General features: G+C 39.0%; 1 protein-coding gene across 3 annotated transcripts in view; it reads left to right on the top strand.

Annotated features, from left to right (window-relative positions):
- Positions 1-22,673, top strand: part of LOC124870041 (piezo-type mechanosensitive ion channel component 2) — a 147,850-nt gene that overhangs the window by 85,297 nt on the left and 39,880 nt on the right. For all 3 annotated transcript variants that reach the window (XM_047368463.1, XM_047368462.1, XM_047368461.1), the window contains 8 exons: positions 93-286; positions 1,683-1,831; positions 4,022-4,195; positions 11,107-11,390; positions 15,831-15,991; positions 20,102-20,272; positions 20,501-20,626; positions 22,433-22,633. In XM_047368463.1, coding sequence (XP_047224419.1) covers positions 93-286; positions 1,683-1,831; positions 4,022-4,195; positions 11,107-11,390; positions 15,831-15,991; positions 20,102-20,272; positions 20,501-20,626; positions 22,433-22,633 — 1,460 coding nt within the window. The remainder of the gene's footprint in view (positions 1-92; positions 287-1,682; positions 1,832-4,021; positions 4,196-11,106; positions 11,391-15,830; positions 15,992-20,101; positions 20,273-20,500; positions 20,627-22,432; positions 22,634-22,673) is intronic.

The raw sequence follows: 22,673 nt of genomic DNA, 5'->3' as shown, positions 1-22,673 counted from the left end.
TAAAAAGTAGGCTTGATCCAGGAATGTGTAGGTTTTATTTTTCAAATGAACGCCCGCTGATGAGTGTATGCTCATATTTTTCACTTTTGTAGATGAGGAGGACCCAGAGGATGGAGGGGAGCAGGACCTCATGCATGTTCTCGGCAGCTTGGTGATGGGTGTTCTGGTCAAATACTGGATCTACATCTGTGGTGGGATGTTTTTCATCGTCAGCTTTGAAGGAACAATCGTCATGTACAAGATCATCTACATGATGATGTTACTTTCCTGCGTGGCCCTCTACCAGGTACCTACATCATTTATGTTATCACAGTTATCAGCAGACTCTCAGCTTTATGTTAACAGAGGTTATTTTTTTGGTTTAGATCAAAAAGAAAACTAAAAACAGGGTAATTTTCTTCAGAGCTCCTTGCTTTCCATTGAGGGAACAGGAAGTTTGTGTGCACAAATACTCACATTCGCCAAATTCTTTTATTTATACACACACGATAAATATATATGCTTCCTGAAGTGCAATTACTGATGTACCGAGCACAAATATTTTAACGGACATCTCACTCCTCTAATTACATCCACAGAAATGGTAAGGCAGATTCACAGGCTTGTAAAACTGTTTGCGAAGGAACTGGTGCAGAGGAAGAAGACTGAATGTAAAGATGAGACATTCAGCTATCAAACGCTGGTTTCTGTGTCTAACTTTGTTGTATAATCACTGAGATGCAACCAGAAATGAGTGGTAGAGGATATTTTAACCTGGGTGTGTGGCAGGTGCAAAAGGGTTGAAAGAGTTAGAAACTGTGACATAAACATAGATTTTAAGGACTACATTTTTAGTTTTGGTCACCTTTTTAGTAAGTTGTCCATCCTCAAACGAATGTCAGCTGGCTTCACAGAGTATGTTTCTCTACCACCTTTAAACACCTGAAGACTGACATTTTTATACAAACTTTGATTCGATGGAGAGCATCGGTGAACATCAATTTTCAAGCCACAGATTCTCAATTGGATTTAAAGCTTGGGCAGTCTAACCCATAACCGTAACATTGTAGCTCTGGTTGAATGTTTATGGCCGTATTTGAAGCTGAACCTTCGCTCCAGTCTCATGTGTTTTGCACCCTCTAAAATATTTTCTTCAAGGAAGATACAGATGCCCTGTATTTAGCTCCATCCATCTACCTGTCAACTGTGAGCTTTCCTGTCCCTGCTGAAGAAAAGCATCCCCACATCATGATGCTGCCACCACCATGTCTCACTGTTGGAGTGGTGTGTTTGGGCTGATGTGCAGCCATGTATTTGCAGGCCAACATGAGCGACACTCATTCATTCAACACAATAGTAGGAATGGCTGCCCTGTTCTCTAAAGATTGATGTCATAAAATTACAGAACCCATAGAAATCATAAGTCAGAGGTTCATTATTTTAGCAAATACTGAATTTTGAGTGACATTGAGTAGCATTTATGCATTTAATGCTTAGTTTATCCCTCCAATGACATACTGATGTAAATTTCAGTGATACTCTGATCTAACATATCTGTGAAAATCTCCAGAAAATTAAAATTTTCCTTAATATTTGTAGAAGGTAAGGGTCCTGTTTAAAATTTATCTTCTGCTTTGTTTTAATTTAAAACCTGTTGATTTTTGTAAATGTACAGTCTTTGAAATGATTCCTGGTGCCTGCAGGTGCACTATCAGTGGTGGAGAAGGATCCTGAAGTACTTCTGGATGACTGTGGTGATGTACACCATGCTGGTCCTCACCATCGTCTACACATTCCAGTTTGATGGTTCCGAAAAGTTCTGGAAAGGAGCGCTGAATGTGACTGATGATAAGTAAGTAATGACTGATCGGAGATGCAGGATGCAGACTCAGCTCTAATTTCCCTTCCCAAACAGAGACAGCTGGATATGCACAAACAGTTTAACTCATCATACCACTGATTTACCTGAAGCCCTGTGTTTTCTTTGCCAACATTTTTCCTGCAGTTCAGGAAACTGTCCATACTAGAAAAACACATAATTGTAACAGGCATAGTCACATGGAAACATTTTGATCACATGTGTAAAACACATTTTTTGCACATAGGGAAATGTGGTTTTGGAACATTTTGTGTGAAACACATTTAAATTCAAATTGGAAACCAGTATGGTATATATGTGCTGCCCATTAGAAACTCAAAGGATTACTGATGCCCATGTGAAGTTGAAGGGAAAAAATGATTCCCATGACCCTTCCCATGCCACTCAGAGATCACACACATCCATACACTGGCATGCAGATCAGTTGGCTACTTGCTCAAGGACGCTTTGACACATAGTGGAAGCTGGAATCAAACTCAGGCAACCTCAGGGTAACGATAACATGAGGCAATCCCCACTATACAAAGAAGCATCTGTGACACCTAGACAATTCATACTTTTTAATGACCTTTGATAAAACTTTGTAAATGCCGCAAGATTGGCTTCAATCATTGGATTATTACTCTTCAACTATACAAGAGACCCATGTGAAAAGTGGGAAAAACTTCAACATGTGAAAAGTTTTCACATACGTTTCATTTTAAAATTATTTTGCATAGTAACATGTGAAACACATGTGAAAACCTTCCACATGTAAGATCTTTTCCCACATGTCCTTCACGGGTGGAAAATATATCATGTTGTAACATGTGGGAAAACATTTCACATATACATGGTTTCACATTTGAAATGTTTTCATATGTTTAAATTATATAGTGTAGTAAAATGTGAAACATAAAAAGGGTTTCAGTGTATGTTTTACATATGGATGTAGTAGTACCATGTGAAGCATGTGGGAAAACATTCCTCGTATGGAATAGTTTCACATGTAGAAATGATATGGTATAGTATCATGTGAAACACATCTGGGCAAACTTTTCACATTTGAAATTATATTGTACAGTAAAACCTTCAGTGTGTGAAATCTTTTCCCTCTATATTTTTCACAAAAAATGTATCACACAGTAACATGTGAAACATGTAGGGGAAAAAAACCCACATGTGAAATACTTTCACACATTGGTTTCACATGTAGTAATTATATTGTGCATTTCAATATGAAATTGGGGAAAACCCACTACACATAAAATTATTTCCAATTTGTGTTTCACATGGCAAAACTAACATGTAAATGGGATTCAGAGTAACATGTGGAACAAATTTGGGAAAACAATCCAGATGTGTAATCTTTTTCCGTTGTCTGTTTCATATGTGCAAATTAAATCATGTAATAAAATGTAGGAAAGTATTCTGCATGTAAAACACAATTTTTCACATGTAACCCCTTTTGCTATTTCCACCTATGTTTTTTGTAGTAATCTGATTTTCCCATATGACCACATGTTTTCACATGTGATTACAGGTGATTTTCATGTGTTTTTTTCCATCAGGGTTTATCCATTTAAAATTGCTGTTAGCAGCTGTCGTCAGCAGCAGAGCGTTGATTTGTCTACTCTTAAAAATGAGGCTGTAGAGAAGTAGTGGATATTTTTTATGCTGTATGGTTTTTGGAAATCTACTGAGTAGACGTGACATTAACTGGTTGGTCAGATGATCTAGTTTTTTATTGATAGGCATAAGAACAGAACATTAAGGTCTGCAGGTCTGAAGCAACATAATTCAGGGAAAGTTTAATAAAACACATGTAGTATAAACAGTTTATGTAATTATGTGAATAATTTACCTAATTGAAAGATTGTAAGAATGAAACTTTTGAAACTACAGGAAATCGATTAATAAACCAGGAGTAATTAGGTCTTTAATTCATTTTTTTCATCAGCTATGCACATAAATGAGGAAATTCAGGAAAAGTCTTCTCATTTCATTCTATTGTAGAAATGTGTAATGCTCATGTTACATTATTATTATGATCTGTTGTAGCTTGGTACCATAATTTGATAGTTGATTCTCTTTTTGCGATAGGAATATTAAAAATAGAAAGTTTTACTCCACATGGAACCTCAAATCTCCACTTTTGCTTTTGTTATTTCAAATCTGTTACAGGTTGGAGGACTTGGGTCTGCGGCGGTTTTCGTTGGCCATGCTGTTCACCAGGATCTTTATTCCTACCTCCTTCCTGCTGGTGTGTATTCTCCACCTGCACTATTTCCACGAACCATTTCTCCAGCTCACTGATCTCCAGGCCGTTATAGCCAAAGAAGAAAGCACCATCTACAGGTGAGACTCTTACAATTTCGAGTCAAAGTCAAGGTGTAATTTTTTTGTTTATTTTGTTCATGTTAATATGGCTAAATATCATATGGGTTGCTTATAAACTTTGGTCCTGGGAGGTTCTGTGGTGACTTTATATCTAACAGGTATGAACTGCGCCGGTCACTGTTGGGCCTTCTCTGCCCACACAAGTCAACTCTCAAACCACTAGTGCTGCAAAAAAATTATTTATTAAAAACTATTTTGCAGTTCTGGATTAGTTTGGAAAGAGAAAATAGAATGAACAATACTTGTATTTCAGGTCCCTTTGGTGCTATAACGTATTTGTTTAATACAACTGAATTTGGGCGTTGTTGTTATTTAACGCAGTGAAATTTAGTTTATATTGCCCATTTGTAAGACATTGCCAATCTGGGAAAGCTAGAGGTGTGGACTCGAGTCATGTGACTTGAGTCACAAATTATTGACTTTAGACTCGACTTCATGATTTCATAAAATACTTTGGACTTGACTTGGACTTTTACACTAATTGGTTATAAGTCAAACTTCCTTTGACTTAAAAATACTATATCCTAAACCAAAAGGTGCATTACAAAGCAAAAGCACCAGGCATACAACGATCCAGCAAGCGACCCGGCGTTTGAGAATATTTCCTCCTCGTGTTGCTACAACAAGCATCTACTGTGCTGTTTACCTGCTTTTCTTCTGCATCCTACAAAGACAGCAAAGATTCTGACAGGGATTAAGATGAAAAGTCAATAAGTGTTTACATCCCGGGCACGGCCATGGCACAGGAGTTAGGTGGAGAGGCCTTGGTCCTCAATGTGGCTGTCATGGGTTCAAGTCTCGGCCCCTTGATGTTTGCCGGGTGTCTTCCCCCTCTCTCTACTCCATTTCCTGTCAGTTCCCATTCAGGAAAAATAAATGCCACTATTGCAGCAAAAAAAGATTTTTGCATCCCTGCTGTTTTTCTTTGCAGTTTTTCTATTTCTTGTACATAGTCTATTGTTTTATGCACAAATATACACTCACCAGCCACTTTATTCGGCACGCCTTGCTAGTACCGTGTTGGACCCCCTTTTTCCTTCAGAACTCCCTTAATCCTTCGTGGCATAAAGTCAACAAGGTACTGGAAACATTCATGTTATCCTGCTGGAAGTAACCATCAGGAGATGGATACACTGTGGTCATAAAGGGATGGACATGGTCAGTAACAATACTCACGTAGGCTGTGGCATTGACAGGATGCTCAGTTGGTACTAAGGGGCCCAAAGTGTGCCAAGAAAATATCTCACACATCATTACACCACCAACTCCAGGCTGAACTGTTGATACAAGGCAGGATGGATCCATGCTTTCATGTTGTTGATGCCAAATTCTGACCTTACCATCCGAATGTCGCAGCAGAAGTCGAGACTCATCAGACCAGGCAAAGTTTTTCTAATCTTCTATTGTTCAATTTTGGTGAGCCTGTGTGAATTGTTGCCTCAGTTTCCTGTTCTTAGCTGACAGGAGTGGCACCCAGTGTGGTCTTGTGCTGCTGTAGCCCATCCGCCTCAAGGTTCGACGTGTTGTGTATTCAGAGATGCTCTTCTGCATGCCTTGGTTGTAACGAGTGGTTATTTGAGTTACTGTTGCCTTTCTATCAGCTCGAACCAGTCTGGCCATTCTCCTCTGACCTCTGGCATCAACAAGGCATTTGCGCCCACAGAACTGCCACTCACTGGATATTTTTTCTTTTTCGGACCATTCTCTGTAAACTCTATAGATGGTGGTGTGTGAAAATCCCAGTTGATCAGCAGTTTCTGAAATACTCAGACCAGCCCGTCTGGCACCAACAACCATGTCACTTTCAAAGTCACTTAAATCACCTTTCTTCCCCATTCTGATGCTTGGTTTGAACTGCAGCAGATTGTCTTGACCAGTTGGACAGGTGTACCTAATAAAGTGGCCGGTGAGTGCACATGCACATTATGTACATTTTTAAAGTTTTTAAACTCAGCTGCACAGTTTTTTTCTTATGCCGTAAATTTGCCCTTACTGTACAGTTTCTTATTCTTACTTTCTGTTTTTATATTATACCTTTGTGTGAATCTGTATGCTTCAGCTTGCCTGTCACTTTGCTGCTGGTACACCCGAGTTTCTTCACTGAGAGACAATAAAGCACATTCTAATTTATTCTAAAAAGATGTGCAGCATCATCCAAACAACAGGTAGGCTACTATGTAGCAGAACTCTGCACCATAATGTTGAAGTACTTTCAGTAAGATTATAAATTTAGAAAGAATCAACAGTCTCAGTCTTATTCTGCAAGCCTGGAGAAAGGGACGCGAGCGCTGCCAGAGGCTATAGTGACGTAAAGTACGGGATGCCAGAACTGCCATAAATGTGTGGCCATTGTGTTGGGGGACGGATACAGCGCAAAATCCTCTAAGATAGAGAGCAACTGCGATGTCTACGCAGAAGTAAAGGAAAGGTTTTTTTCTCAGAAAAGCAATAATAAATAAAATATATGTTTTAATATCCCCTCCTCCCCTTCATGTCAAGCAGGTGGTCACCCACAGAAAATGTGTTCATTGTCTTTATTATTTAGTTATACATATTTAATTAATATGCACAAGTACAATACCTGCAATGCTTCATTGTTGCAGTTTAGGTTTGATGACACTTTCATGCGAAAAATAGTTTAACTTATTTTTTTATAATTTAGTTTTCTACATGCAAATATGTAAGATGCAAATTGCTTGTTTACATTATTTAACATATTACACATTTCTTGAATCAGATAAAGTTAGATTTATTCATTTCCAACTGGTTTTTAGTAAAATTTCAGAATCTCAACATCTCAACCACTGACAAAGATAGTGCATCCAAGCTGGCAGAAAACAGCACCATAATCATCCCTTATAAAATGATCATGATCACATAATTAATTTCTATACAGTGAGTTGTTATTCTAATAATCTAATGTTGCTCATATAATCTTGTTAAAGCAGGTTTGTTCTGTTGCAGTTGGTTGACATAGAAATATTTTTTATTTTATAAAAATCTGTTGAAGGTTTGTTAAGAAACTGTTTGCTCATTATTTTCTAAATTAACTGGATGTTTTCTTTGTTTTGGCTAAAATCTACTGTAAAAGTAACACCAGCACTGATTTTGAGATGATTTTGTACCACTTCCTGTTGCTGGTTGTTCTAGCAAACTAAAACACATTTTAAAATCATTTAAAAGTCTCATAAACATTATTACTCTGAATAAATTACATATTTGGCCAAATGACTTGTTTTAGACTCGAAATTAAAAGTTTAGGACTACGACTCAAGAAGCCGTGACTTTGGATTGACCTAAGACTTAAATGTCTCTACGTGGGACTTGAGTTGAGACTTGGGTTGAAAAACTTGAGACTTACTTTCAAAACGATGACTTGGTCCCAGAAGGAAAAGTTTATTTCCACCTGTGATGAGTTGCATCTCATCAGATCTTTCACATATACAGTATGGTACTATCCAACCTTCTTTAGAGAACAAGTTGTTATAGTGTTTATGGTGAAAAATAGCTTGCTTTGCTAATAGTAGTTAGCATGTCACTGAGCATCAGTCAGGAAATCCCACTACTGTAACTGGAACGTGATTAAAAAGGGTTTGAGGTCATTTCTAGATCCACGTCTTGACTGTAGAGCTACAGTAAATAGGAAGCACCACAACAATTTTCACAAGTTTCTGAGTTTGTGCCGTCATTTTTGGGCTCATCATTTTGGCTGTTGGTCCTTATAACAATTAATTTACCTCATAGATGGTTAACACCAAACTCTCGTCCACCAACAGCAGATCTGGTAGCACCATTGGTACTTGTACCATAGTTTGAGAATCATGGCTCTAGAATACCTTGGACTGGTGAGGAAGGCATACTGGTGTTTCCTCTGGCTACAAATCAGAATATGATTGGCTTATGAATTTATATTTTGCTTTTTTTCTGTTATTACATTTCAGGGTAATGGTATCCATCCCCTAATTTGCCTAATTTCTGACTGAAAAAGGGTTCATCACTGAGTTGGAAAACTCTGAATCAAGCTCACTTTACACAATGATATTATAGAGAACAATATCTCTGCTTATTTGTAGTTCTTTTAAAACATGACTGGAATAAAATATTTGTACTTTTTTCTTCTATTTTGTCCTTCTGTGTATAACCAAATAGCCTTGCTGACTGTGATATTTCACTGTTACTTCCTATGTTTAAAATATATCACCCCGTGGCTTATTGGAAGCTGGAAACTATTAAAAAAGCAAACGATTATTCCAGATAATCCAGTTACTCTAACATACAGATAAATGCATGTTAAATGGAGCTTGTGTCGAAGCCATTAGCCCTATTTTTCTTCCTATTTTCCCCTAACGGTCCATTATGACCGCTGTGCTCATCATTTGTCGTGTCCCAGTCTGAGGGCTTGGTTGTGTGGTTTATTGTTGTGGGTTTTCCTATTGTTTTGCTGCTGAATGCTCGGCTGAGCTGCTTCTTTTCTGTGACCCGCTGCCATGTTTTCTCTGCCGCCCTTCTCTCACAGCCACATTAAAGTCAGAGAACGTGTCGATTTGATCGTTAATAGGTGGGTATCTGCTCGCTTTTTTGTGGTTCCCATCTTCAGCCCACTTCACTTCCCGGCGTCTCAGAAATTGTCCTTCCCTTCCCCAAACTTTTCCTATTTCCTAGTTTTTTGACCAAAATGTTGTTGCACAATAATTCCCCTTTTTCCTGGATTTGAGATTTTTCCCATGACAGGACTGGTTTCCTTATTCAGGTTTTATATTTTTGTGTTTTGCTTGTAGCCCAACAACTTTCTCAAAACATCAATTCTTCTAACAGAAAATATTCTTTTCAGCATGTTTGGATCTGTGAGAACATCATCTTTCTCCTCAGTAACTTCCCAATGATCCACACCCTTTTTCTGCTCTGAGCACCAGAATATTCCCAACCTCCTAATGAAGCCCGCCTCCCTTGAATAACTCAACTCCTGTGGCCAATTTTCATGCCTTTTTAAATGTGTGTGGACATTTGAGTGATTTTCAGGTCTGATCTCGTCCTCATTGTTAATACTCACGCCTGTTTAACTTTATTGTCCTGAGCAGCATCAAAGAAAAAATTCCTTCTCAACAGAGCAAGTAAGTGTTGATTGCTGGATGGCAGAATGCTTGCCTTGATATGCAGCCGGTTCATGTAATCCAAACCCAACCAGCGCTCCATTGCCTGAGGAGACTTTAAAGGGGTTTACTGCCTCTGATCAGCCATTATTTAACTGCTGCAAGAAGAAAGTAATGGAATACCATTGTTTGTGTTAACGAATGCTGAAGGAATGTGCACTGCTTTATGAATACAATGCCTGATGAAATGTTACTCAGGTAACAGTCAGACCAAATGAATCCATAAGGAACTTTTGCATCAATATGAATTAGTGGGTGTTGTATTTATATACTTATGAGGACTTGTTTCTTTAAAGTGCAGCTGTTTAACCCATCCAAAGACAGAGTTACAGGATTTTTACTCATGAGAATTATCTCTAGGTGTCTGTGCAGGTATGCAAATGTGCAGATAGTCCTCCGTTAGCCTCCTTTACCTTCACAGCTCTCAGAGCTGCAACTCTTTACTTCTTTTTATTGACAATAAAAGCAAACTTCTAATGAGTTCTTAATGCTTGATAAACTTTCCCCCGAAAAAAGTTAATAGGATTTGTTCCAAGAAGCAATATCTCAGCTTTTTCGTTGTAGTGTGAAATACTTAGAAGTAGTTATTGTTCGTTGTAAAGAGCCATTCGGACAGTGCAGTGAAAATGTAGACAAAAAATCTCAAATGATTCATGTGGCAAAAAAGACCTTCTATTTTTTAATTTATTTTTCAATAATAGTGCTTCTAAGCCCAAATTACATTTGTGCCATGTTAGTATCACATAGTTATTCTAATATAAAGACGTGGTTTGGGTCCAACTGATAAGGGACTGGGTTGTAAGATCAAAAACTTTAAGACAATAAAAAAATTGGGTTGTTGAAATAATTTAACACTGTGTCGCGGAGATTGCTGATTTTTTAGTTCCATGTTTTTTTTATTTATTTATAAGAAATGTATAACAAGGGGTTGCTTCAAAGGCAACAAACACTAAAACACAGAGGAGAATATTTTTAGGCGCTTCTGGTCCCAGTCGGGGAGGGTGAACTGATCACCAACCCACCAACAACTAACTAATTACAATCACACACTAATAAACTAGAAGCACAAAAACAAAAGGGTGATATTTAAGACTAAAATGCAGTAAATAATGAAGGGCCTTGTTGAAATAATCAAACAATTTACATATCAAACAAAAAGGTAATGGGGCTTAATTTAATGAGTCCACTTTTCTGTAAAAACTATTTTCCGCATAGCTCTTTTGTTCTTCCTTGTTACTTTCTTTTCTTCCTTATTTACTTCCTTACATCCTCCCTCATATCCTTCCTTCCTTCCTTCCTAGCCCATATTCATCAGCTAATAAAATGATGAGCAGCTTATGAGCTGCATAATGGTCCCTGGTATCATAATATTCATTTTGCTGAATAAATACACCACGTGTTTTACTACTTTTGTGGCTATAAATTGGTGCTTAAATCAACAAGTGAAGGAAGTGACAACAAGTCTGTAAAAGTTCTTACAAAAATCAGAATCATGTTATGTTCTGCCTTCTCAGCAGTGGGGATTAAGATCTACGTGAATGTTTTGGTTACTGGACCTAAAAAAATGCCCTGAAGGGGACATTAAAATAATCAAATTACTAACTTTCAGGCTAAAAGCATAAATTCCCGGAGGTCCTCATAAGTATATTAAAACAGACATGTGCAGACTAATATGTGCAAATGTGTCCAAGTAACTAAGCACTGCTTCCATGTCTTCAGACTGGCGGAGCCCACGGCAAGCCTGGAAGATCTCACCATGCTCAGCGCGAGCTCGGTGGAGGCCGTGCTGCCCAAAGACGAGGAGGAGCAGGAAGAGGAGCAGCAGCAAAGTTGGGGTTCAGAGAACGAAAAGGAGCAGCAGCTTGTGGTGGTGATGGACACCGATGGCAACGTGAGTGACGAGAAACCCAAAAGCCTCTCCGACCAGCGCCAGTCCAGCACGGAGGAGAGCCAGCGATGCAGCGCCGCAACAGAACCGGAGCCGAGCACGGAGCAGAGCTCGGGTATGGAGCAACACAGCAGGTCCAAGGACTCTTAAAAGTGCTGAAACACATTTTTTATTTATCAGTGGGCTCATCACCATAACTCATCAGAATAACAAACATCCAAAAAGCTGGTTATTATTAATATTATTATATTATAACAAAGGTTTGTTTTGCTTTTTGTTTTAGTGCCAATAAAGATTTTTCCACTGATTATTGAGAAGGGTCTAAATAATCTTCAACATCCCATTTTTAAATAAATCGTAAATAGTGAAGTCAGCAATCAGTTTCTGACCTTTAACTCAAGCACATTTGTGTTATGCAGCATGACATTAGCTCAAAGCACACCAAGTCCACTATTGAATTTTCAAAAAAGAAACAAAACAAGGGCTTATTGAAGATTTTGTAGGGGCCTAGTCAAAGTCGGGACCTTAATCTGGTTTAGATGCTGTAGCACCTAAATCGGCATCTAATTGCTGATTTAGATGTGCCATCTAATTAATGATTTTATGCTCCAAAACCCTTGAATAGGGTTTAATTTAAATTATTCTGTAAAGAAGAGTCTAAATTTACCAACAAATTTGACAAGATCTGCAATGATTGTAATTGGTAGGAATGGGTGAAGCCACAGCATTCTCCATGGTTTACGCAGCACTTTACATCTAGGTATGCTCTCATACTAAGTATGAATTATGCATCGTGTAAAATCCTGCGTATGCAGCTGAAATTCACATATGTTTTTGATTTTTGTGGCAGGTTCAATCAGCCCTAAGCATGCAGACCCGTTCCTGCAGTCAGCTCAGTATTTAGCATACATTTCCCAAAGGCCAGTTCTCTCCCACCAGTTGGTTGTTAATCAACACGGGCCAAGTGGTAAAAAAAAAAAAACGAGTCGCATTACAAATTTTTTCACATTCTTTAGATTTATTTCTAGTTTTATTTTCTGACGCAGCGCATAGCTGAAGTGTTCACTTTCTCTCTCCTGCTAACATCAGCTACGGCTTCAGAAAATCAAGCTGGTGTTAAATTAAATTGCAGTTTATATATACAGAAAATAAAATGGGTAATAAAACAGGGCCCTGCAGGACCTCTTGGTTTATAATGAGCTGTCGCTGCTATATCCGTTCTTATCCAAACAACAAGGCCTCTGTTAAAAACGCACTGCATTGGATATTTTATATCCTTTATGAGAATATAAAACTGAGTATTACAGTGCATCCTATTTCTCAGATCATTAAACCTAAAGTTTGAAATCTGAGCCCACTTTTGAGTATGTTTAAGTCTGTGCCTACACCTCTTATGGGAAAGCTCCAGAAGACACATTTTATATTTTCAATTGTTATCCTAAATCTAACATTTTAACTATTTGAAACTCTAACTTTAAAAAAAAAAATTTCTAATCCTATTATTTGATCATCCCAACCGGCTGTCGAACGTTGATAAACGAACAATAGAACTAAAAGAACAAGAAGTATGGAGGAGTAAATAATTAAAAAATAAAAAGTACTTTGTTCTTTTCTCAATTAAAACTATTTTCGGTTTTTAGGTTGTTGTTTTTTTTCACAGTTGTGTGTTTTTACATATACAGGTCCTTCTCAAAATATTAGCATATTGTGATAAAGTTCATTATTTTCCATAATGTCATGATGAAAATTTAACATTCATATATTTTTGATTCATTGCACACTAACTGAAATATTTCAGGTCTTTTATTGTCTTAATACGGATGATTTTGGCATACAGCTCATGAAAACCCAAAATTCCTATCTCACAAAATTAGCATATCATTAAAAGGGTCTCTAAACGAGCTATGAACCTAATCATCTGAATCAACGAGTTAACTCTAAACACCTGCAAAAGATTCCTGAGGCCTTTAAAACTCCCAGCCTGGTTCATCACTCAAAACCCCAATCATGGGTAAGACTGCCAACCTGACTGCTGTCCAGAAGGCCACTATTGACACCCTCAAGCAAGAGGGTAAGATACAGAAAGAAATTTCTGAACGAATAGTCTGTTCCCCGAGTGCTGTATCAAGGCACCTCAGTGGGAAGTCTGTGGGAAGGAAAAAGTGTGGCAGAAAACGCTGCACAACGAGAAGAGGTGACCGGACCCTGAGGAAGATTGTGGAGAAGGGCCGATTCCAGACCTTGGGGGACCTGCGGAAGCAGTGGACTGAGTCTGGAGTAGAAACATCCAGAGCCACCGTGCACAGGCGTGTGCGGGAAATGGGCTACAGGTGCCGCATTCCCCAGGTCAAGCCACTTTTGAACCAGAAACAGCGGCAGAAGCGCCTGACCTGGGCTACAGAGAAGCAGCACTGGACTGTTGCTCAGTGGTCCAAAGTACTTTTTTCGGATGAAAGCAAATTCTGCATGTCATTCGGAAATCAAGGTGCCAGAGTCTGGAGGAAGACTGGGGAGAAGGAAATGCCAAAATGCCAGAAGTCCAGTGTCAAGTACCCACAGTCAGTGATGGTCTGGGGTGCCGTGTCAGCTGCTGGTGTTGGTCCACTGTGTTTTATCAAGGGCAGGGTCAATGCAGCTAGCTATCAGGAGATTTTGGAGCACTTCATGCTTCCATCTGCTGAAAAGCTTTATGGAGATGAAGATTTCATTTTTCAGCACGACCTGGCACCTGCTCACAGTGCCAAAACCACTGGTAAATGGTTTACTGACCATGGTATCACTGTGCTCAATTGGCCTGCCAACTCTCCTGACCTGAACCCCATAGAGAATCTGTGGGATATTGTGAAGAGAACGTTGAGAGACTCAAGACCCAACACTCTGGATGAGCTAAAGGCCGCTATCGAAGCATCCTGGGCCTCCATAAGACCTCAGCAGTGCCACAGGCTGATTGCCTCCATGCCACGCCGCATTGAAGCAGTCATTTCTGCAAAAGGATTCCCGACCAAGTATTGAATGCATAACTGTACATGATTATTTGAAGGTTGACGTTTTTTGTATTAAAAACACTTTTCTTTTATTGGTCGGATGAAATATGCTAATTTTGTGAGATAGGAATTTTGGGTTTTCATGAGCTGTATACCACAATCATCCGTATTAAGACAATAAAAGACCTGAAATATTTCAGTTAGTGTGCAATGAATCAAAAATATATGAATGTTAAATTTTCATCATGACATTATGGAAAATAATGAACTTTATCACAATATGCTAATATTTTGAGAAGGACCTGTAGGAACCTGTATCACAGCCTATAAATGTTGTTAACTAGTTTTACAGTGGGGCTCTTTAAGTTGCCCTGGGCATGAATCAAGGAACAGAAACAATAATTATTTCACTATATTTGCTAAATGTGGGATAAAGGAGAGAAATTTGTTTTTAATTAAAACGTTTTGCTTTCTGTAAATTCAGCAGTTTTCATTCAAAAGGATTACTTTGCCTTTAAGCAATCTAGGAAAGTTGAGATGACGGTTGTGTTGCTTTGTGCGCTACATTTGAGTCAAATTGTTGGACACCTTTGGATGTATTTTAATAAAACAGCTAATTCACGCTGCATCCTAGTTTGACTTTGTGGAAAAATCTAAAGAGAGCAGGCAGGATATCTGGATGAGAATTGTTTAATTCTTGGGTATAATTTCCAGATGCCTGAGGCCACCACGTAAATATTTTCAAACATTTATGCTCAAGTATAAATAGTATTATGAATGCTTGTCATCAGGAAGTTCTGTGTCCCAGAGATGAATGCATTTTGGTGCATGTGTTTTCGACTGAAGCTGGGAAGAGACTGTTTGATCCACAATGAAATGAATCGGACGCAACATGGGCTTAACACGGGCCACTCAGTAAGGAAGAAGCCTCTATTTCAAAGGCGACATAAAAATGCCAGATCACAGTTTACAAATGAACTCAGGGACAATGACCATAGGCTTTGGAGAGGAAGTTTGGTTGCCTCTCCTTTAGTTTCCAAACACAAGCCTGTCCTTATTTTTAATAACTGAAATTATCTGCAGCCAGATTTCTTGTGAGTAAAAAGTGTGCACTGTTCCTAGCATTGCAATAGGAACAGTCGCAGATGCGGAGAGTGAAAAAAAACTAACATAACACAGTTTAGCAGACAGAAAATGTGTTTTTAGCCCAGTTAAGATGATTCCCAAAAAATCTATTAGCTGTGACCTGTTGTACAATAGAAGTTCGACTGATGAATGATACATCTACCTGGTCCTTTATTCAGAACTTTGCCGGATTTTTCTTTGGTCTCTTATAGACAGAACATTCAGGTTAAGCTTACCTGGCATAGATTGTTGTTGTCCAGAACTGCTTCCATAATCCTCATTTGGAAATGAGAATAAAAAGCAGCTAGCTTCCAAAGAAAGACCTACAAAAAGCCTGAAGACCTATTTTTTGAGACCACTTTTAAAAGATGAGTCCGGCTGTTTGAAAGAAAGAATGTAAGGGTTGTTGGGCAGTTTAAACATTTACAGAGTGCTCTTCTTTTCAGATCTGAAGAATAAATGGCACCTGGTGGTCGACCGACTCACAGTGCTCTTCCTCAAGTTCCTGGAGTATTTCCACAAACTGCAGCTGTTCATTTGGTGGCTGGTGGAGATCCATGTTATCAAGATCATATCATGCTACATTGTTATGGTTTGCATCCAAGAGGTAAAGAAGCTTCAGCACCTGAATCACTTTTTTAGGAGCTGCCAAGAAATACTTACATTTTTCCTGTTAGATTACAAAACAAGTCAATTTAGTCAAATTAATGTAAAACATGATGCTTTAGGAGGACCCTGCATATACTGTGCCTTGCAGAAATATTCACACCCCCTAAACATTTTACTTTGCACATTACAACACAAACTTGAATGAGTTTTAGAGCCATTCAATGTGAAGACCAATGCAAAGTAGTATGTAGCATTTAGCAAATCTGGCCTTTGTGGGAAAGTGGCAAGATGAAAGCTATTGGTAAAAGATGGCCATTAGAAGTCCTGTTTGCAGTTTGCCACAAGCCTTGTAGGAGAAGCAGCAAACATGTAGAAGATTGTCTCCTGATTTGATGAGACCAGAATTGAACTCTTTGGCCTAAAGGCAAATAATACAAGCTGCGGAAAACTAACACTGAACCCTGAACATACCATCCCATACCAGCTTACGGATGTTTTCCTGCTTGTTTTAAGTTTCAAGAAGGCTTTATGCTTCTGAAGTAAGGTGCGAACTAATGTGTTGCCAGTGGAGGTCTTGCTTTTCCTGAGGCCGAGTTGAAAGATCAAATATAAAAAAAAAAAAACATCATATAACTTAATGGAGTCATATCTGAGTTCAGCCTCGTCAGTTAAACCTCTAAGTAAGTTTGTCTTATTCCTGTCAGCATCAGCGCTAGAAATGGCTTGACTCCTGTACCATCTAGACTTTTTCTTCGAGTGGAAGTGTGAACTGCCCAGTGGCCACCTTGAGTTCATTCTTACATTCTCCAATGGTCAGCTTTTCTCTCTAAAATAGATGTTTCTTCAAGATGTTGCCGATGTCAAGCATGTCGGCCTGAAGACACTGGAAACTTTCTGTGCAGATATCGGGAAGCTGTGGTGATGGTGGTAGAGGTTTGTCTGGTTCGAATCCCCGCTCTGTCTGTCTCAGTCATTGTGCAAGACACTTCACCCTCCTTGCCTGCTGATGGTGGTCAGAGGGCTTGGTGGCGCCGATTGTATGGCGGCCTCGCTTCTGTCAGTCTGCCCCAGAGCAGCTGTGGCTACATTGCAGCTCACCACTGTCAGTGTGTAAATGGGTGGATGACTGTTTGTAGTGTAAAGCACTTTGGGGTCTCTGATAAAGCACTATACAAGTACAGGCCATTTACCATTTCCTATATGCTGTAGATCACCATCATCACTGGTTACCAGTTGTATTTTAATGCTAGGTAATTCTTTTGACACTTTCAACATTGTCTCATGCTTCCATGCAGGCCATCTGATGTTATGAGACTTGCCCTGTTTCACAAAAAATATCTTGTTCCCTTTGCACAACTTTGTCAGCACTGCCGTGTGTTTTGCTCCACCATTTTGTAGATTAAACTGCAACAGCTTGACCACAGAGTTATGAAAAATTTCACAGTACGGGACATTGCGGTCAGCTGAGTTTGTGCAATTCTCCAATGTGTGTTCGGGGCACAGAATGTGCCCAAGCGAGGGCTCCACTGCAGCCAGTTGACGCAGTTTGGGTACAGTGCCATTGTACATACCGACGTTGACAGCAGCCCCGTCGCTGCACATACAGGTCCTTCTCAAAATATTAGCATATTGTGATAAAGTTCATTATTTTCCATAATGTCATGATGAAAATTTAACATTCATATATTTTAGATTCATTGCACACTAACTGAAATATTTCAGGTCTTTTATTGTCTTAATACAGATGATTTTGGCATACAGCTCATGAAAACCCAAAATTCCTATCTCACAAAATTAGCATATCATTAAAAGGGTCTCTAAACGAGCTATGAACCTAATCATCTGAATCAACAAGTTAACTCTAAACACCTGCAAAAGATTCCTGAGGCCTTTAAAACTCCCAGCCTGGTTCATCACTCAAAACCCCAATCATGGGTAAGACAGCCGACCTGACTGCTGTCCAAAAGGCCACTATTGACACCCTCAAGCAAGAAGGTAAGACACAGAAAGAAATTTCTGAACGAATAGGCTGTTCCCAGAGTGCTGTATCAAGGCACCTCAGTAGGAAGTCTGTGGGAAGGAAAACGTGTGGCAGAAAACGCTGCACAACGTGAAGAGTTGACCGGACCCTGAGGAAGATTGTGGAGAAGGGCCGATTCCAGACCTTGGGGGACCTGCGGAAGCAGTGGACTGAGTCTGGAGTAGAAACATCCAGAGCCACCGTGCAGGAAATGGGCTACAGGTGCCGCATTCCCCAGGTCAAGCCACTTTTGAACCAGAAACAGCAGCAGAAGCAAGCGCCTGACCTGGGCTACAGAGAAGCAGCACTGGACTGTTGCTCAGTGGTCCAAAGTACTTTTTTCGTTGTCATTCGGAAATCAAGGTGCCAGAGTCTGGAGGAAGACTGGGGAGAAGGAAATGCCAAAATGCCAGAAGTCCAGTGTCAAGTACCCACAGTCAGTGATGGTCTGGGGTGCCGTGTCAGCTGCCGGTGTTGGTCCACTGTGTTTTATCAAGGGCAGGGTCAATGCAGCTAGCTATCAGGAGATTTTGGAGCACTTCATGCTTCCATCTGCTGAAAAGCTTTATGGAGATGAAGATTTCATTTTTCAGCACGACCTGGCACCTGCTCACAGTGCCAAAACCACTGGTAAATGGTTTACTGACCATGGTATCACTGTGCTCAATTGGCCTGCCAACTCTCCTGACCTGAACCCCATAGAGAATCTGTGGGATATTGTGAAGAGAACGTTGAGAGACTCAAGACCCAACACTCTGGATGAGCTAAAGGCCGCTATCGAAGCATCCTGGGCCTCCATAAGACCTCAGCAGTGCCACAGGCTGATTGCCTCCATGCCACGCCGCATTGAAGCAGTCATTTCTGCAAAAGGATTCCCGACCAAGTATTGAGTGCATAACTGTACATGATTATTTGAAGGTTGACGTTTTTTGTATTAAAAACACTTTTATTTTATTGGTCGAATGAAATATGCTAATTTTGTGAGATAGGAATTTTGGGTTTTCATGAGCTGTATGCCAAAATCATCCGTATTAAGACAATAAAAGACCTGAAATATTTCAGTTAGTGTGCAATGAATCTAAAATATATGAATGTTAAATTTTCATCATGACATTATGGAAAATAATGAACTTTATCACAATATGCTAATATTTTGAGAAGGACCTGTAGTGACTAACTCTGTTGCCCAGTCATCCAAGCCTACATCCTAAAAATGGTCTGTGTGCCTCTGTCTGCTCAGAGTTCATTCAGTCCAAGAAAAGCTCTCCATTGCCGGACATTGAGACAATATAAACAATCTCCTGTTCAGTTTTAATAATGTCCTCCAATCCATAAACGACTCAGCCAACTGAAACTTTACTTTCAGCTCCTGCTGATAGTTGTGGACCACTGAGGAGGTCTGTATGATCTTCCTGGCCTCTTCCTGTGTGTGATATGTAGCTCCAACATTTACTCCTAGTCACTCCAGTAAATGAATATCTTCAGCATAGGAGGACATGTATGTTTAGCTTTATGAAAAGCTAGGAGAAAGACAGATTGCCATTGTACTACCTTTAGCTTGTTTCACCATCTAGCTAGCGGGCGACTGGATAATTCTTCTTGTCCAGCTTGTTTATTCGAAAGAGGTTGAACCACATTCATGGGCTCCTTACTCTTCTTGTGTTTGTTTGGTTATGAATGCTTTTGCAAGGCACTGCATGTCGGTTTTGGTCATAACGAGTGACATTGCAACTCATAGTCTGCCGTGGGATCCCTGCCTAAATATTTAACTAAAGTTGATGCTACAGTGAACTTCTTGTTACAGTGACCCATCTTGTTTTGGTTCAAAACCACATTTAAGTTGTTTCTACACACAGAGATAATATTACTTTGATTCTCATAGAGTTATAATGTAACTACCAGTTTATCCTGAATGGGCTCCTTTAATTAAAAATCCAATTTGTGTCTTTTTGTTGTCTTTAAAGTTCTTTAAAATACTTTTGTTGTCTTATGTGTTATGGCAGAGCATAATTAAAGAAGGATTTCAGTGGTCTCCTGGCTTATTGTGACCATTTCATGTCCTCATCGCCTGTATTGTCTCTTGTGCAGGTGTCTTTGCTCAACTATGTGTTCCTGGCGTCATGGGCCTTTGCACTGCCCTACAGCCAGTATCGACCCCTTGCCTCCAGTGTTTGCACTGTCTGGACGTGTGTCATCATTGTGTGTAAAATGTTGTACCAGCTGAAGACTATAGAGCCCCATCAATACAAATGCACTATAGTAAATATCACCTTGATCCATTTTATTTCCATCACAGATCACTGCATGTATCATTTTTCTCTTGATAAACTGTTTGTTTTGAAAGCTTCATTACTTATATGTAATATATAATATATGTGTATATATATATACATACTTTATATACACACTTTTTACATATTGGCATTTATTTATAAATTAGTTTAATATAATCATAAAATTAACAACAATTTCCCCTTCTGTGCGCAGCCAGATACCTACACATCAGACCAACAGAAAGAGATTAGTAACTCTCCGTTGTATAAGAATACATCGGATCTCGGCAACTGGGTGGGCCTGAAGAAGGACAATCAAGACCTCCTGGGATACCTCAGGGTAAGGAGTGGAAGTACTCCTAAATGAGTAAGACAAAAAAAAGCCGTCAGCTAACTTATCAGGAGAGTATTTATATACTAAATGTAAACCTTGTTAACTCATACATTTGATCTGACCCCATTCAAGCATGAAAAGCTTCCTAAACTAATTGGATGATCCTCTTTTGTGTCTACATGGAAAAATTCATAGATCTAATTATATGCATTTGTATTAAAGGTAGTGTGGTATAAACAGTTTAAGTTGTTAAACTGAAACAGATCTAAGAGGTGGATCACCATAGGTGCAAAAACGATGAAGGAAGTGGAGGAGCTCCCTCAGTTTTAAATGTCGGGGTGCAAACTTAAATCTCTTCTCCTTTGTTTTTTGACTCAATGAGAAGAAATGCACAAGGTCTCTTTTTATTGCCATTATACTGATTTTTAAACGTGCCAGCGAAAAAAAATCCAAATTTGAGTCCCACCCCACTTCATCTCTGAGTTTGTTTGGAAATAAAAGCTTCTTTATCTCAGCTTGATCTCTTCAGTCGGATGGTTTACAGCCATGGACAGGGAAGATAAAGCAAAAAGAATCTGACAACAACAGTGCTGCATCTCTCTCGCTCACCATGAACCAGATAAATAAAACGGTACAAAACGTTCCACGGGGTTGCAGGTGTGTACTGTGACCAATCTGCAACGGGACTCCATTCAGCATGCATCTGTTGCTTCTCACCACTCGTAAAAACAGCATCCCAAGGACTATTTTCAAGCTAAATCTAGGCGTAAACTCTTGAGTCCTTTAACAGCAGTGACCTGCAATCACAGCTGCCTAAAAAGACTGATTGTCACCATTATTGTTCCCATAAAAATATTTTTTTCAGTCATATTCCAGGACATTTTCCCTGAATGCCATGAAGGGACCTGAAGTTCCCCGCGGTATTAAACTGTATTGTATTGTTCAGCAATGCACCATTTCATATCATATTGTACTGTTTAATATCATCTCAAAGTTTCCACCTGCTCTTAATATGAAGTAAATATTCCTCTCAAAGTGCAAACTGCTAGCAGCCCTGAAAAAGACAGTACAACATTTATATTGATTTATTTAAAGGCGATATGAAGGTACAAATATATTCAAAAACGTATTTATTAAACTAAGATGAATCCAAAAGTTTTTGAAAAATGTAGTTCACCACAAAACCCCCCATTACGTACACACAAGTTAAAGATGGTGTACTTTCTTTTTGTCTTCATTCTAGATAAATCCACATAAAAATAGGTGTATTTCCTGCTTAATATGTGCTCAATATCTATTTTAGGTATTAGGGAGACGGTGTATTGGCTTAGGAACACAATTGTAGATGCAGATTTTTATTTTACGTGCACTTTGAGAATTAAACAACAATCTCTTTTTACAGACATTTTAATCTTGATATTTAAATGTATAGAATATAAATTATATAAAGTAAAAGGTTATAAAATACATGAAATATGACCTGTGCATTTTTGCCCGTTAATCAATTAGTCATTAAAGCTTCTTAGCCAGGAGCTGCAGATAATTAACAGATGTGACACTTCGGGAGGACCAACACCATGTTCTACGTTCTACATGTGCTGAAAGCTTTGTTGAGCGGACAAACATTGTCCTGCATGTTACCCGTCCATCCTCGAACGGAAAAGTGATCATCGTAACCATGCTGAGTAACTGGCTATTGTTAAGACTCCCACTAATCTTGAACATTTAAATCTTTAAATTTATAAATTCTGTTTTTTACTTAAACAAAACCAAAGCTTTAAAAAGTAACGTAAAGTAATTTTATCGTTGCAGAACCACCTCTTGATGTTGGCGATGTTGGCTTTTGAGGTGACCATTTATCGCCATCAATTGTACTTCAGATTGAGGAACAAACTATCGCCTCCAGCAGCCAGAATCATCTTCCATGACATCACACGCCAGCACCTCGACATCGGCATCATCAGCTTTGTTAAATACTTCATCAACTACTTCTTCTACAAGTTTGGACTTGAGGTAGAAAATCCAGTGCAGAATTTAAAATGTGTTTTATTTG

Source organism: Girardinichthys multiradiatus, chromosome 6 (assembly GCF_021462225.1).
Source record: "Girardinichthys multiradiatus isolate DD_20200921_A chromosome 6, DD_fGirMul_XY1, whole genome shotgun sequence".
Classification (NCBI taxonomy): Eukaryota; Metazoa; Chordata; class Actinopteri; order Cyprinodontiformes; family Goodeidae; genus Girardinichthys; species Girardinichthys multiradiatus.
This window is presented reverse-complemented; position numbering and strand designations above follow the sequence as displayed.